The sequence below is a fragment of the Poecilia latipinna genome, unplaced genomic scaffold (assembly GCF_001443285.1).
Source record: "Poecilia latipinna isolate Pla-1442-1.1 unplaced genomic scaffold, P_latipinna-1.0 Scaffold106, whole genome shotgun sequence".
NCBI classification, from domain to species: domain Eukaryota; kingdom Metazoa; phylum Chordata; class Actinopteri; order Cyprinodontiformes; family Poeciliidae; genus Poecilia; species Poecilia latipinna.
The window spans coordinates 515,959-533,325 of NW_015112722.1; the positions used below are offsets into that span (position 1 = coordinate 515,959).

At 38.6% G+C, this 17,367-nt stretch overlaps 1 protein-coding gene across 3 annotated transcripts in view; it reads left to right on the forward strand.

Annotated features, from left to right (window-relative positions):
• Positions 1-17,367, forward strand: part of cunh8orf34 (chromosome unknown C8orf34 homolog) — a 54,734-nt gene that overhangs the window by 25,985 nt on the left and 11,382 nt on the right. The window contains exons 4-8 of one of the 3 annotated variants that reach the window (XM_015027769.1): positions 2,879-2,998; positions 4,383-4,411; positions 5,472-5,635; positions 9,083-9,249; positions 13,006-13,108. In XM_015027769.1, the coding sequence (XP_014883255.1) occupies positions 2,879-2,998; positions 4,383-4,411; positions 5,472-5,635; positions 9,083-9,249; positions 13,006-13,094 (569 nt within the window). In that variant the 3' untranslated portion in view covers positions 13,095-13,108. The other 2 variants (XM_015027770.1, XM_015027768.1) reach the window with 2 other exon arrangements.

Here is a 17,367-nt window from a genome sequence, read left to right on the forward strand (position 1 = left end):
CCCAAATACTCCGTAAAAAAAAGTTTGCAAAATTGGGGGTTTTTTTTTTTTTTTTTTTTTTTTTTTTTTTTTTTTTTACTTCCTAGCAAGTTTGGGAATAAATGACCATAACTGTGACATTTGAATGAAGCATGAGGCTGGAGGCAGTAAGGGCGTGTCAAACGGTAGAGGCAGCAGAGCCACAGACTGCCTCAATAATTTAACACCGTGCTCCGTCACTGCCAGACCAAGTCTATTTTAGGCTGTGGTCGGAGGAAACGAATGTGGAGATGAGCGGAGAGTGTGCAGTCAGCAAATTGAAAATAAAGGAAGCCAATAAAGATTCTTTTGTAGGTGTTGTGCATCGCAAGCATGCTCAGTATGAACAATATTAAAGCTACAAGTTGGACACATTAAATATGCAGGAATAGGAGCCTGAGCGCACGGAGATTATGAAAAATGTTTATATCAAAATAGAGTTGATTTCAGTGTTTTCCGGGCCTTGATGCACGTTTTAAAAACAAAATAAGGGTATTGGAAATGGTTGTGTTGTCAGACTTTATTCTCAGGTCCATTTTCTAAATTCTGATTCCTTCTTTACACTTGCCTGTCCTACCGCCCACACATGGGCAAGAATCAAGTCAAAACTTCTTGCAGGCCTAAACAAAAAAAAGTCAATCAATTCTTCTTTCTAATTTTTTACCTGCTCAACAATAAACTAAACATGTAATATTTTAACTTAGAAAAGTGGTTGTGGGCTGTGTAAAATATTGTAGATCAAAAATGTAAAACGGGTTTTGTATATTTGTTTCATTAAAAGAAAGAAACGCAGTTTGCAAATTCCTTCTAGCAGTTTTTTTTACTCAGGATTGACAGCTGGACTAGGTAGGGTAAGTCTTTCTTGTAAATGCTGTTTTTAGTCAAAATTAATTGAAACTAAACTGTTGCACCAAGTCCACTGTTGAGTAAAAGTCACTCGATAAATACAGTCTTATTAACTATGAAATTAAATAGGAAGTGAAAAATGTGGGTATTGCACCGATTCTTTGTTTTGTACATAACATTTTACTGTAATATGATTTTATTTTTTTGGTTTAAAAAAAAAAAAAAAAACTTTTTCCCAGATGATAGAAAAAATACTCTCCATCTGCATCAGCCTCTTGTGCTTCGAGGCCAAATTTGAATTATTTATAAATTGTGGTTTATGGCCACTCAAAATCAGTCCAGGAGTTGCAAATGGCTCCCAGGCCACATTTTGGACACCTCTGCTTCATGGGTTATTACTTTCCACCTTATTTCCTGTCTTTACGTGCTGGTGTCACTACTTCCTGTCTCGTGTCCTTTCTTTTCCTCCTCGTATTCTTCCTCGCTGCCTTGATTCTGTCCTTCCTTCATTGCTTTCCTCCACTGTGCACTTACTCCCTTCCTATCTTTCCTTCATTTCTCTCTTCCTGTCCTCTAGATGTAGCCACCTTTAATTAATCATGATCTCTTTAAATTCCAAAGTGAAGAACTGAGGGCCTGAAAGTTGAGTGTGGAAAAAAAAAAAAATCTATAAATTTAGCCTGAGAACTGTAGGAACCCCAGGGTGAGATCGGCCCAGAAGGGCGATAAAGAGAAGCAAAACTACACTGCAGCAACACCAAATGCCTCATGTGGGTTTATGCCTCGCATGCTCGCTTCTCTGATGTAAGCTATTAAGAGTCAGCGCAACCCTTTGTTTCTGCAGTATGACACAGAGCCGAGCACAGAACAGAACAGCCCATTTTTTTTCTCAAAGCTAATGAAATATTTTTTTTTCTTTTTCCCCCTCCAGCCTGGATTTGCCAGAAGCATTTGCTCTGTGCTTACAGTTATTTTAACACCAAGCAGCTTAGTCAGGGTAAACAAGAGCAGAGGACAACAGACTGTTGCAGCTCTGCTATCAGATATACACTATGGACTAAATTTGTGCTTGCAGGCTGTTGCTTACTTTGTGCAGGTTTTTATTTACACATTTATTATACTCCTTCTAATGTGCTTCAGAGGTTTTATGAGCCATTTGCCTTTTTGATGTTTTTTTTTTTTTTTTTTCTCAAACAAAACTGTGTGAGCACAAGAATGTTGAATCTGGAGGATCCGTGAAAGACTGTCGCTCTTTCCCTTTCATTATTATTGTTTGTATTAAGTGATTTATAAATGACCCGTCGTTTAGAAGCAGCTCGTGCAGGATCTCATTGCGGTATGTGGATCATTTCCTGAGTTGTTATGTGAATCAAAGACAGTAACAGCATCTGTCACCTGGCCTCAAACCAGAATGATCAGTCCCTCTGGAATGACTTTTCTGCCAGTGCTCCATTTCACATCATCTTGCTGTCACAGTAAGAGAACTGGTTTTACAGTTTCTTGCCCTGAAGACATCATGCCCAGTTTGAAGAAAGATGGTGGCAGCATCATGTTGTTTGGATGTGTGTGTGTTTTTTTTTTTGTTTTTTTTTTGAGCAGGAAATATTCTAACAATTGATGTGAAGCTGAACAGAGCTATAAAGGCAATTTAATTTTGGAGGAACTTCTGCATGTATATTACCCTCAACCAACCATGACCTCCTTGAAACTTGGAGGTGGCAGCATCATGCTGTGGGGATGCTTTCGTTCAACAGGAACTGAGAGGTGGGGCAGAACTGATGAGAAGTAAAAGTAGTTCCACGATATTATTGACAGAGGGGCTAAATTCAAATGCAATGAAATGGCAATAAAATATAGTGAAGCTAGTGGTCCTACTATAGCAAACTGTGTAACATTTAAAGCTGAATACTCTAGCAAGGCATTTAGTTTGAGGGCTTTTATCTTCGAGGGCAAAACAACAGTTTTCTTTCCTGCAGGCAGCCATTCTGTCTGTCTTTCTGTTTGTGATCTCCAGTGCCGCGATCAGTGGAGTGCCCGTCCTGGGACTGGAGGGAGAGCCGGGACTTTGATGAGCTCAGCCACATCTTGCAGGAGAGCAAAAAGCTTGGCAAAGCCCTGGAGAGCCTGTCACGAAGTGAGTGACTGCACATCAGCAGACTGCATGCGTGTGTCGTGCCCAGCTGACTCTTATACTTCTATACGCACAGTTCTGGGTTAAAGTTTCTGAATTTTTTTTTTTTTTTACATATTTATGCATGAATATAAGAGATGATGTATATATTCAAGGGTTTTTACATTTTTGCAGTTTTGGAGTGTAAATTTAAAATTTTAGGCAAAAGTAGACTAATCTGGGTTACCATAAAATAGACTGTATAGTATAACAATAATAATAAAAAAAGAATGTTTTAGATATTTGCTCCTAAAGTAATAGTGCTGTATCGTAAACATACAATATAATATCAGCTGAACCACTTGCTTGTGAAATAATGGGTCATTTAAACAGGTGAACTTTCCGCTGCACTTTGCATCTGTATCTACTGTTTATTACTTGCAAAATAATAATAAAAGCTGTTGGTACAGCTTTTTTTATTTTTCATGGTAAGGTTTCAGAAGTGTTCCTTTGAGATCTTGATCCATACTGCCATGAAAGCATCATACAGGAGCTGCAGATTAATGACCGACACCTGTTGCAGCTGAATATTGTTATTGAAATCAGGACTATTTGGACCACACTGTGCTTTTTTGTTTTTATGTGCTAAAGTCGAGTTTTAATTTTTTAGATTTTTTTTTTTGTACTTGTTCTTTTTCTTTTTTGTGAATAATAGCCTACTTTTCCTTTTCTCAGCTGATGGGAGTTTTACCCAGTGTGGTTTTCTGCTGTAGCCCATTGGTTTCAAGATTTATTGTTGTGTTCAGTGTTAGTATTCTGCATAACTTTCTTCTAACCTTTCTATCATTTTGAACCAATATGCCTGTTCTCGTCTGACATCTGATATCAATAATGCATTTTCATGCACTCAACTGCTGCTCACTGGATCTTTTTTCCCCCCTTTTTTTTCAACTTTTTGAAAAAAAAAAAGTTTAATCTTATCTAATTCAGTATTTATTATTTGGTGGTGATTTCTAATTCATAATCTTTTAAAATTAGATTATGATATAAAAATTATAATCTAATTGGAGAACATGGCATTCATGTAAGTCAGGAAATGACTACAGTTGGCGCAATTATTGAAAAATGTCTGAAACAGCTGGAACTGTGACAAACAAGGCTGAATAGGGTAAAAAGTAAACTTCAATGCATATTAAAGAACTGCAGCACAAGACGGCATCATGGGGTAATTTTTTTTTTGTCTTTTCTTTGTTTTCAAATAAACCACAATTTATTGTAAATACATGGGGGAAAAAAACTAAATGACTGAAGCAGATGATCTAAAAAGCTCTTTTGAAGAAAAACCAGATTTTAAACTGCTTTTTTTGCTTCCCTGTGGTGTTAAATTCGGCTGCTATTTTCTTTGCAGGCATTGCCATCTCAGATGAGCTTGACCAGGTAAGCAGATATTAAACGGCTAAATATTGCTAGAATGCATGTCACGATATTAAATTAAAAAGATTATGTATCATAATAGAATACCAGAGTTCTTTTTTTTTGCTTGATGAATAGTTGAGCCCAACATTATTCATTACCCTGTAGATCTGGATATAAATTGATCTTTTAATTTTTACCCTCAGGTTTCTTCTGACTGGAAGCCATATTAATATTTTGGAGTGACCCAACCGCAGTACTGACTCGAGTCTAATAGAAAGTTTGCATAGGCTGCTAAAAATTAGGGTGATGGGCAAGGAGGTCTTGCAACCTCACAGACTTTGAGCTCTCCATTAAAGATAGATCGTCGGAAACATTCAGAAGGCTGGTCACCATTTGACGAAAGATTCTTGATTGCTGAAATGACTATTTCCATTATTTACCAATGGAAATAATTTGGACATGCCACTTATTAGTATAAGGAAAACAGATGAATAATAGTTTTTCAACACCAGTACTCCTTTTCCATGGTCTTTGATTGTCTCCTATGAGACGCCTGTCTCATCATAGACGAACTTCTTGCTTGAATGAAAATCGTTTGGGAAATATAAATCTGCCAGGGCTATGAATCCTTTTGGGCTTTACTGTATATGAGAGTAACATCCCAGTAAGCATGTCCTACATTACTGTCTGCCGCTTTGCAGTGCTTCTCACTCAGAAACTTTGTTCCCCAAGTCCTGCCTTTGTCCAATTCTCTCCCAACACAATAGTGCAGCGGCAGCCGCCCAGGCTGGAGCGGCTCCATCTGGAAGCGATGGCTTGTGATGGAAAAACACAGCATGTTCCGACTAGCACATTTTGTTAAATGGGACACTGCATTTGCAGCATATTTTTGAAGGGATTACATAGAAAAATGCAGTGAAGAAGCAGAGGTGGTTTCCCCTTTATATCTAGCTAAATGTTTCTGGCCGTCTTTGGGACAGAAATCTGGCAAGTGGGATGCGTTTTTTGGTTTTTTTTTTTTTTTTAAACCGAATTGTTGTTGAGTTTCCAGCAGCTCTGTTCCTGTCTGTGGCCGTTTCAGCATTTTCTGGGGTACAACGCAGTTCAGCGTCCCCGGGTGGTGGGCGAGTGGGTCGGTCGCGAGGACACAGACGCGGACCCGCTGGCTGCCGAGATGCTGCACCCTCCCTTCCCCCGAGCTAAAACCGAAGTGTGCTGGAGCGGAGAGAACAGCCCTGTTCGAAGGTTGGTGACCCGATCTGTGTGGAGGGAAGAAGAAGCTGAAAACTTTATAAAGTTCAGTGAGCTGATGGTTATTTAAACATGAGGAGGTAGTCTTATCATTGTGCCAGCCTGAGGAATGCCCATCTGAACGGCTCTGATAATCCCATTTCAAAGGCCCGCTCCAACATGCTTGCCATGATACTGCCTCAACCCAATTTCACATTAAAGCTAACCTCATTTCTCTGCCCTCAACGGCATTGGAATTTGTGTCTTGTATTTTGCAAGTGTCCTCCACTGCACAAGATATCTGTATCCTGCATCGAACTTTCCGAAAGCTGACTTTTTAGTTTTATTTATATAGGGACAGTTTAGGTTCAGTATTTACTCTCTCACTGTTCAGTCTTGTTTTTTCTTTCGCTCACTCTCGCATGCTTCAGGTCATTAAACATGATCAAATTTCAATATCAGATGAACAAAGCCTGAGTTGTGACAGAAAGCACTTTGGAGGTGATGATGTTTTTTCTTTATAAAATGAAGCCATTAAGAATAAGTCTAGCCATTTAAGGCCAGACCTTGATTAGGCTTTTTTTTTTTTTTTTTTTTTAATTTTAGCCATTCCGAAATGAACTTGGTGATGTGCTTTTAAATAACAATTCTGCAGCCGTACCCCGTTTGCAGAATTGAAGTTTTTCAGCTTCAGATCAGAAACTAATTGCTGGATATTTTCTTTCAGGATTTTCAGGTAGCGAGCAGAATTCATGATTTTATTAGTTACTGAAAGTCACCCACATCCTGAAGTGCAAAGCTCTTATGAGTTTACGGAATACTTTTCTCAAAGGCCACATAAACATTTGCACCTTTTTAAAAATTTTATTTAAAAAATAAATAAATAAATAAATAAAACACACACATTAGGATGTGTTTTTTTTTTTTTTTTCCTTTTTTAGAAACATGAAATGTTAAAACATTAACATTAAGTGATGTCAATAATACTTTAGATCTTTTTGGTTCTTTGATGCATATCTCCACTGGTCATTCTCTGTTTATGGATGAATCTATGAGAAGACGGATAAAGAGCCAGAAGTATTTTCTATGGAAGAGAAATAACATGTTTTCTTTTTCTCTTTCTTACTTTATGTCATTATACTTGCAAACTATTCAGGCTAAAAATATCAGCTTTCCCCTATAGGAATGAATGAATATCTCCATTTTTGTGAGCCTGCTTTTGTTTCCCTCTTTTCTACTTGAAACAAGGCCCAATGTGAACCTCAAATGGCACAAAAAGTCAATTTATTAATTTATATTATATTTTATTACGTTGGTCATCATTCAAATAGGTTTGTGGGAAACAAAGGCTCAGTAATAGTTCTGATGGCATGGTGGCTGGCGTTCAGGAGAGGCACTCAAGAGTGAGTCTTAATTTGGATCCGAGTATTTTTGCATGAGTCAATTTGCACTGTGTGTGTCATATGACTGGTATGACTAATTAAAACAGGGAAAAATATAAAACCGCACATCATGCACAGGCCTCGGCTGACACAGACACGGGTTATCCCATTACGACACTGTATGGGTGGATTGTACGGGGAAATCGCTTGGTTTAACTGGGAAATGGAAGAGTGTGTGGGCTCACTTTGAGACCCGTAGAAAACCAGCGCTGCCATATCCTGAAAATGCCAGCTGAGCCTAATCACATTTCTTTAATGCCTCTAACCTTTTATTGTAGCTCAACTATCAGTGCTGTTTATGATAGAACCTCACATCCTGGGGCTAAGGACTCTCAGCCCAGCACATCTTAGGAGTTTCCCTGCTGACACACACCTTATTTACTTGAGTGAGTGATTAACGGGTTTCGGCCCTTGTTGGCATGCCAAGAAGGTAATGCAAGGATTTGAATTAGGTGTTCTGGAGCAAAGGCGCTCAGAACTTTGGGCCCTGAGGGCTAGGAATGAGAACCACTCTGAAGATTTAAGATGTATTTAGATGATTAGCTTAAATTATATTTTCTCATTTAACATGTAACAGCAACACACATTGTACTTAATTGTCTTCTTTGAATGTATTTATACTTCAAAGTTGCAAGAACAGATAACCTTGTTTTCAAGCGTCATGTTGTAACCAGAGTTTGAAACCATTAGAGCTCAGCTTCTGCAATTTGAAAAAAGACCAGGAGAAAGTATTTAACTGCACACACAAATAAGCTGAAATAATAAAGTGCTGATCGCTTATATTGGCCTATTTTCCTGCATGCTTTTTGTCTCCAGCGGTAATTCTCTTTGTCCCCGTGTTCAAGCAGATGAAACATCTGTGGTTAATGACTTGTACAGAATCAAGCTAAACCAATTTAATTAGCACAACTACCACACAGCGAGTATGACAAAGTACAGCATCAGTCATCTTTTGACCCCTTTTTATTAGCTGTAAATAGAAGTCATTAAATGAAGATTAGGATCTAATGAATACTCTTGCAGGGCTATGATCCACAACCCTCATCCAGATGGATATAGAAATACATTTTCCCAGTGTAGTGCGGAAGCTGGCCCTACAAAGAGTTTATTGTAAACGAAGACTGATTTGGGTTAGTCGGCGATAACTAAATTTTAAATGAGAAGTAGCAAAATTATTTTAAGTAAAATTGGTGGGGAAAAAAAAATGTAAATCCTTTTATTTGTTGTGCTGTAGTGAAAGGAAACACAGAGGAAGATGAATTCTGTGGGTGCATTTCCAGAGCTGCAGCCTCTCAGGATGACGAATGTTAGACATGGATTAAAAATGAACCAGGAATGAGAAATGAAGACGTATAGAATAAATATTAAAACAATAGTATACTATTATGAATGGGCTACCCGGATCTAGTGTAAGGACATTAGAACTGGTTTATGTGCTCTACTTTCTTAGTTTTAGTCTGACCTGTAAAGAGACTGTTGCAGTAATTAATTTAACCAAAGAACGAATGATATTCATTGCAATTTTGTCTTCTGGCTTCTTTTAATGCTCATTCCAAATCACACAATATTGGAGGCGCCACTGGTTTTCTGGTGCTGACTAAACAGTACAGCATTACGCATTCAGCAGAAAAACTTCAGCTTGACTTCCTGTTTGAAAGTTTTGTTTCTTAGTTGTCAGTGCCTGCGCCACAATCATCTCATCTTGTCTTCTCTCCGCGAGCCATTTATAAGAAGGTGCAATCCACCTTTGTGACACCTGAATTTATTTTATGTCTACTAAGCAAAGACTGCAGTCGTATAAATCTGAACCCAATCGAGGCAAAAGCAACATTTTGTTTTTTATTGGGAATGCTGACTTGGCAGAGCCATACGCCCGATGGATTACAGATGCAGAGGATTATGCTGACAGAACTTTCTAGCACCACAAAAACAACCAATTCAACTTCTAAATATTTTTCTAGAAATCATGTTATTTTGGTGTAATTCTAAGGCTATTTGCTCTTTTTTTTTCTGCCCCTAGCTTGAAGATGGAAACAAAAAGCAAAGGGCTAAAGGAGCAGCAGCAACATCACAAGAAGCTCTTGGCAGCCATGTTGTCCCAGGACTCCTTTGATTCGGTCAACAGTCCCGCCTCCTCTGTCGTAGAGGAAGAGATTGAGGACGAAGACGATGCCATGGAACTTCTGGGTAATGTCACAGCAATGCGCTACTTTCAAAACCGCAACAGATTTAAACTGATTTGTTGGCAAAATGTTTTCTGGTTCTTATGGTTTCAGTTGTTTTGCTCCGTTATCTCAATTCCTTTTTTTTTTTTTTTAAACTTATTTTGGATTAGTTGTAGCTCTATTTAGCTTATCCCTGTGTTCGTCTGTTTATTTTCCTCAGCTGCATTAAGTTCCCAGTGATTGTTCTACTTCAGCGTGATAAAACCCACTTGTTCCCTGTCCAACTAATCACACTCCTGTATACATACATATATATGTATGTGTATATATGTATATATATATATATATATATATATATATATATATATATATAATTTTTTTTTTTTGTTTGTTTTTTTGTTGTTGTTGTTAAATCCTCTTTGACATGATCCTGCCTACATACATCTTAAATTTGAGTGAATGTCCAAACAGTTTGAAATCCATTAGTTTACATTATTCATTTAATATTTATTTAATATTTAATTTAATTTAATTTAATAAAAACTGCTTCGACACTGCCGCAGAAGCCAGTATCTACACCCAATCAGTTCCAAGGAAAATAAAGGCTAGATTTGCTGCTTTGCAAAAGGTAGCCAACAGCATGTCGAGTAGCATTACGTCAAGGCATTTCACCTGTGCAAGCTGCACTGTAAAATGTGATCTAAAACCAGTCTGTGAATACTCAGATTGTTGACAAAGAATTCTGAGTCATGTTCCAAAAAAAAAAAAAAATCTGCTAATAGGTGAATTTGCAAATACTGGACATCAAATAGGTAGGGTTCCACACCAAGATATTGAAAACAAAGTCTTTTCAACAAATAAGACCAAAGTAGAGTTGTTGTGGCATAATGCTTCTCATACCGACTTTTTAATAAAGTGGTGGAAGGATGATGGTTGGGGCTTGTTGGACAGTATACCAAATATTTTAGGGACAATTGTGAGGGCATCTGATGGGCTGAGGTTGGGCCAGAGGCGGGTCACAAAACGGAACCAAATCTAGAATAGGATCTAACAAATCTAGAAGAGTTTTGCAGAAATGCATGCCTGCATGCTAGAAAATTAGTGAACAAGGCAACAATATGCATAGGTGACATTTACATGCTGTCAAATGGTGTCTGGTGGCAAGTTATCCTACTAGACATGACAACTAGAGAATCACTCTTTTTGATATACCTCATATATTCCTGCCATCAACCCGACTGGTGATTGATAGAAAGAGCATCTGACATTAAAACCTTGTTTCTCTCTGGTTTAATGAAAGGTGCTTGTCATTCTGTTTGTGCAGCGCATGAATCTAATGCCTGATAACAAACTGTATCTAGTGCTTGAAATACTTAATGAGCTGAAGCTCAGATTATTATTATTATTATTTTTTTGTTCAATCTGAATCAGCAGGGGTGAATCTCTTAATTAAAAAAAAAAGAGCATACATATGCACGAAAGCAGCAGGTGGCAAAAAGATCAGTTTAAAGCGTAACTAATAGCCTGTCGTTGCTCACTGGGGAAATTCGGCGTTTATGCAGACTGTCACCACGGTTAGCAGAGAAATGGCTGACATACAGAGCTACTTTGAGGAACGCCAACCACCAGCGCACTCTCTCTGTGTCTAACATGTGCTCCAATTATACTGCCTCAGTGCCTATCAAACAGTCTGAGTTATTGTTAAATAGCAAAGCACAATCTACGTATGCCTTTGGTTCCTGTACTTTGGTCATAGGTTTCCTTGCTTGTTAGTTTGCCAGACGTTTGCATTCTTTCGATGTGACACAAAACGCATGAAGGTTGTACAGAGAGGGATTTGCAGAAAAAATGTACACTGTTAATATGCGGTTTGTTTAAATTGAGATGCTAGATTATTATTTTTTTTTCTATAAAAGCAGAATTTAAACAATTGCCGACTTTAATAATCAGCCTTTGCAGACAGGATGGCTATCTGTACACATTTTACAGTACCTTGAAAAATGTTTCATACCCCTCAACTATTTCACGTTTACCATGTTTCGGCTTGTGGATGGTGTGTTCAAGATGATGTGTAGTGTTGATGTCTCATCACACATACAGGTACATCTCAAATAATTGGTGTTAAAAAGTGGATTTTTCTTTTTGTCACTTGTTTTAGGAAACAAAGCAAGTTTATTACACATAGTGAAACATTTCAAGCCTTTTTTTTGTAATTTGGGTGATTAAAATTACTCGCAGATAATAAAAACCTAAAAACACTTTTCAATTCTATTTAAATTTTTGAGGTGTACCTCTAGGATTTTTATATTTTGACCAAAAAGTAAATAATTGGGTCCCATCTGTCCAGAGTGTCTTCTTCTTCTTGTAATTGGGTAACTGGGTAATTCTTTCTCTTATAGCTTTCAGTGAAGGAACCCTTCACAGGTCAGAGCACCAAGGTCTCATCTGTATATACATTCAAAGCCCAGGACAGCAGTACATCGCAGTGATAGATACAACCATAAAACGAGATGTTGGTGGTCTGCGATAGCCCGTGGTGATCATAACTCTTGTTCTCAGCCATATTCTCTCATGTCTTTTACGCTACTGTCCAGGGTTGTAATTCAGATGAAACAATGTAGCAAGGTCAATTGTGATCCTCTGTCAAGGCCTGGTCATGGATTCTGTCTTCTGTGTTTACCGCCTCCGAGTCTGCAGAACGCATCGTCGCAGATCTTGCAAACACATGTCGGTTTAAAAACAAGAGAGTAACCCAGCAGGCTGGGCTTATAAGATGGTAATTTAACAAATGGATTTTAGTGTGCGCTACAGCTGGTAAACACAAAGAACAATGTAGTATTCAGCAACTTGTTCAAGAAGTTTTCAACATGTAACCTTGGAGTGTTTTCCAGTTGTTAGAAGCTCAAGCGTTGACGGGATGTGAGCTTTTTATATTAACCTTTATAAGTGGATTGTTTTCCTTCTGCTGTCAGCAGGCAGGTTAAAACATTTACTCGACTTCTCAAAGCTAGTGTGGTCCAAATATAGCGCCCTGCAGTCACTCGGACCTCTACTTAACTTGTTTAACCTCCTGACTACCAGTAGTTCATTTTTGTCCTCTGTAGAGTTCATTTCTAAACTTGAATATCTCCCACCCCTTTGCATTCTTCTGAATTAATTCCTTTTGGTATCTGGAGAGGACATTTAGGACTTTTCAATGATACCTCATGTGAAGGGGTGGGACTTTTGTACGTACCTTTTTCTAATTCATAAAAATGGCATTCATCAGTAATAACACATTTTATGGGAAGAGACAAAGTAAGTGCATAAAACCTTTTATTACCTTACAAAGACTGTGGGATTTTAAAAAAAAAAAGGTGATTGGACAATATTTTTTTTCCTGGTAGTCAGCTCCTTTAAAAAAAAAAAATCATCGTTGTTTTCTTCACAGTACTCTCGCACTGAAACAACTTCAGTGGTTTTCTAACCAGGGGCTTTTTCCCTTCTTTTAAAATATCTCACAGTCCTGGGTGAAAAAATAAAAATAAACCTGTTTTTTTACGGTTTCAGATGTACTCATCTTTCCGGCCGAAGATACAATCATTAGGCAGCCACTTTCTTATTGCCGTTTCATTATTCATGACGATTAATGCCAATGCTAATAGTTCTAGCTTCATTTTGTAAAATAATCAAATTGAAAGGTTTGGCATTTGCTTTATACACTTCTTTAACTTTTTTTTTTTTTTTTTTATGATTTAAGTAAATAATTCTTATTCCAATATTTTTTTTTTCCCTCCAGGGTGCTTTGACTCCCACCAGAGGCCAACACATACATGTTGGGCATATTTTGCTGCTGGGGTGAAAATTGGTATAAATAATTGCAAATAAATCTTTAAGTGTTTTCCCAGTGATTGATGGCTGAATGGAGGTCCTCTGATGAACACATTTTTCGTCCAGAACCAAAATTGGTTGGAGGCTTTAAACTTTTGCTTAGACTGACATCTAGTGGCGGAAATATTCCATCACAGTTTCTGATAGTTGAGTTGATTTTACCATTGCATCTGTTGATTCGATTAGAAATTTTCCAGCGAAATTAATCTGCTCTTTTTGTTATGTTTTTATAGATAAAACACATCCATAAACTCAAATATTCTGTATAGTGCTTCTGTGTTCTACAGCTAATTAGCACAGCATTTAACTGAAATGGCATTGATCTAGCTACTGCTGCACACGGAGAGATCCGAGGAACAAGAGCAGTCATAATGGTAAGAAAAAAATTAAATATTTCTAGGTTGTGGTTGCGATCAGTCGGGGCTTTCTGAGAAGGAAATTCAGAGCCACAATGAGCAGCAAATGCACTTTCAGATGGCCACTAGATGGCAGAAAAGTCCCACTTGCCTAGAGAGACGTAGACACACCCAGAGATTATACATTGTTTAATAAAATAAAAAAAGGTTTCAAAAGAAATAATCACCATTTCCGTGTCTTAAGTGTTTTCCATACTGGGTGTGTTTTTTCCCCCTTAATCTCTAGATTTAGATTTATGGGATAATAAGATTCTCTTGAAATGGTTGCACAGCTAAGCTTGCCAAAGTTTTCTCACTTTATTACACCTCTAAAAGTAAAGGCATGATTTGCTTTGTTCAGATTTTTCCAAGGAGAAAAATAATTGGAGCTCTTATTGATACTCCAGTTTCCCTCAGGTACCACTTCTTCTTTTTCGTTAAGTCTGCATTTAGCATTAACCGCAGTCGAAGCTATACTGGAAATTAATATGGCTCACATGTTCTTGTAGAAACACTGGATAATGACAAGATTCTAGCTTTTTCAGGGTGGCCATGAGACCCCAGTTATAAACTTATCTTCTGGAAGTTGGGGTTGTGGGATGAAACACCCAGATTTTGGCCTTGGAGCGAGGTTTTTAATGGAAAAGTCAATGTCAATGAGTTTGCCGGCTCCCTGCTGGAAAGTTACTGTAGGACTCACTCCACCTCGTCAAGATCCTCAAAATCTACATTGGTAAATATTAGTTTTAATACATTCTTGGAGGCATTATCCACCAACGCAAGACCTGCAGAGAATGTTGATCTTTCGTCCGCCTCTAGCCTCTCTACTTTAAGTACAATCACGTGGTGAAGGATTTTAAAGAACTGATCTCATGTACACGCTCTCATTGTTCCAGAGAGGAGCAGAGCTCAAACAACATTATGTGACAGCCATCAGACCTCCCTGCGTGAGCCGGCCCGACCTCTGTCAGTGTGTTAACTCACTCTGGCATAAATCCTGAAACGCGAGTAGACGCTGTAAGAGCAGCAGCGAAGATTTGATGGAGACAAGATGAGGGCGAGATAAAGCTGCCGTCTGATCTTTGATACGCACACCGAGTGACACGGTGACTAACGGATGAGTTACGTTACCTGTGTGTAGCCCTTTTGTTAAGTGTGTTATATCGCTCCCCGATCAAGTGCTGCCTGCAGTGCAGTGCAATTTAATAGCGGAGTCCTTGCGTTGAAAAGGGAAAGTGAGCTTCTTTTCTTTCCTCTGCGATCTTTACTTTACCCCGCTGAATATTTAACTGAAAGGTGATCCATGTTACATCATTGGTCACGTTGCTTCAGAGTGCGATTTTTCTAATTGGACATAAAGCTTCTGAAAACCTGATGAGTTACTTTAAAGTACACTACCTTGGTAAAGTACTTGCAGCTAGAGAGTAGGACATCCCATGACTCAATAACTGCTTCTCGCCATTTTTCCCATAGAGAGCGGGTTTAGTTTTCCTGTTGACAAATTCTTCCACCTGAGCTGTGTGTTTGTGCAGCTCCTCAGTTATTTACCTTCTGCTTCTTTGCTCTGATTATTGCTCTCCTTACCCACTTTTAGTATAGATTAGGGGACCACTACTTATTGCTCCGTAGCTATGAGTCATAATGCGGAGTTGTTGCAGTTTGACTTTGACAAACTGCAGGCAAAGTCGGAGGCAGAGACGCATTCAAGAGATTTAATGAAACAAATGCAAAAATTTACAGATGGCTATGGAAGGAAAACTGGCAGGAAACCATGGGCAGAAAAACCCGAGAACACAACAGGCGATGGCAGGACGACTGGAACAAAACAGGCAAAACCAGCAGTGTGAAGCTTAAATGCTGGAAAGCTTGATTTGTCGACAGGTGGCTGATTGGTAAACAGGGTTCAGCTATGAGGAGACTAGACAGGAAGGCTGAGAGAAAGAGGCTAATTAACATGAAAGGACCTCAGGGAGAAATAACCAACGGGAAAAACCTCTGATCTAATGGAAAAGCAAGAACTATTAAACTAGGCACAGTGATTGACTTAATAAGGAAGAATTAAGTCATAAACAAGGAAATCATCAGAAGTGGAAACGCAGAAACGAACCCTACCAACTTCAGATCATGACGGCGTGTCACTCTTTGTGGATCCCTACACTGAAACAATGATTCTTAAAAAACTAAAATAAAATAACATTGCCATGACTGCATCGTAAAGATGTATTGGCTTTAAAACCCAAAGAGTATCAGAATTTAAATTCTAGTTCTGTTTTATAGATGTTTAAAGTTGATACAGTCAGTACTTTTAAAAGAGCATAACTTTTTGCGTGGGGTCACTGAGTTTGTGTGACGCTGGACAAAATGTGTTTAGTATAATGGCTGTAAAAGTTGCAGAAGCCTGCTTTAGATAAATGACCGTGGGTTAAGTTCTCCCATTCTTCTTCCATTTTCTGACTGTGATGGATTGAGCAGTGCTCTGTAACCTGTTCCAAGCTTGGAATGCTGTTTTATCATCTTCTCCACATCTTTCTTCCTGATTTATAACCATATTACACATGACTACTTACAAATTGGATTATTTTTGAAGGCAGCTGACGGTTTTATTTAGCCGGTAAAACAGATTCTGAACGTCACAGATTTTTATTTGTACGTTTTTCTTCCTTTGTAACAATTATTCCCTCCTTCTTGCCGTTGTATTAAGTTAAATCCCTATGGAGTACACCGATGTTTTTGATGGAACTGTGAAGATGTTCAAGCCATGTAGACGCACGCCAGCGTATTTATTTTGATTTAAAATATTGTAGCGTAATAAATTGTAAGTAAATCTGAACCCGCTTTATACACAGTTGTCAAGACGACTGCTAGTTGTTGCTGTTGTGGATAATTAACTTCACCTACATTTAAAATATGTCTTTGTGTTCACGCTCGGCTGCAGATGAGAGAGGGCTGTTTTTTTATTTTTTATTTTTTTTTACGCCGCACGTACATTCCCTCGCCTCCACCGCCTTCTTCATCGTTGCCCAAACAACATAAAACACAGCATTTACCGTGGAAACGGTGTAAACCGACACAAACAAAACATCACCTTCATGACGCATTGAGGGGAAGAGAGGAGGTGTATCGAAGCAGACAGATGCAGTGCTATATTTCAGGGGTGAAAGCTGCTTTAAATCTAAATCTGTCGCTTGAGGTGCCTGCAGGAAAGGGTCGGGCTCCCCTCCGACGGTTTTGCCAGCCTGTCAGTGGAAAGAGCCTCCCCTATTACTAGAAGCCAATTTGACGCCAGTAAAAAGTCTGCGTGCTGCAGACGGATGCATTAATTCAGATCCAAGTTGCTGTGATTTTACTGGAACCAATTACCTACGGGCAACACTTTGCTCCTCGTGGCCCCACACCAGCCAGCATGTCCCGTCTGATTATTCACCGCAGATTAACGGAGACGATAAACGCCACGGAGGAGTGCTGGATGGATACAGTGGTGCTGTATTGTGGCTGTGTAGCCAGACAGAAGCGGGAGATGGCAGATAGGAAGCCAAGTATGTAATCTGAAGATATGGTGCCGCTATCTCGAGCTGCAGATAGAGGCCTTGTATGAATGGATGCATTATGTTGTTATAGGTTGTTTAGATGGGAGACGTCACTGTTTCCTGGCTTCTGTCTGCATCAAGATGAAGATTGCAGAAACCAGGGGGTTTCTCCGTTAAACCACTGATTCAACATGATAATTGTTGCAATAATTCAAATTTGAACTACATCTGGGATAAAGTATCTTACAAAAGTATACATAGCATTTTAATTTTTGATCTTGTGCTACATTGCAAGCCTAACAGTGTGTTGACTGTATGAGATAGACGGTAAATTTAAATCCTAAAAGT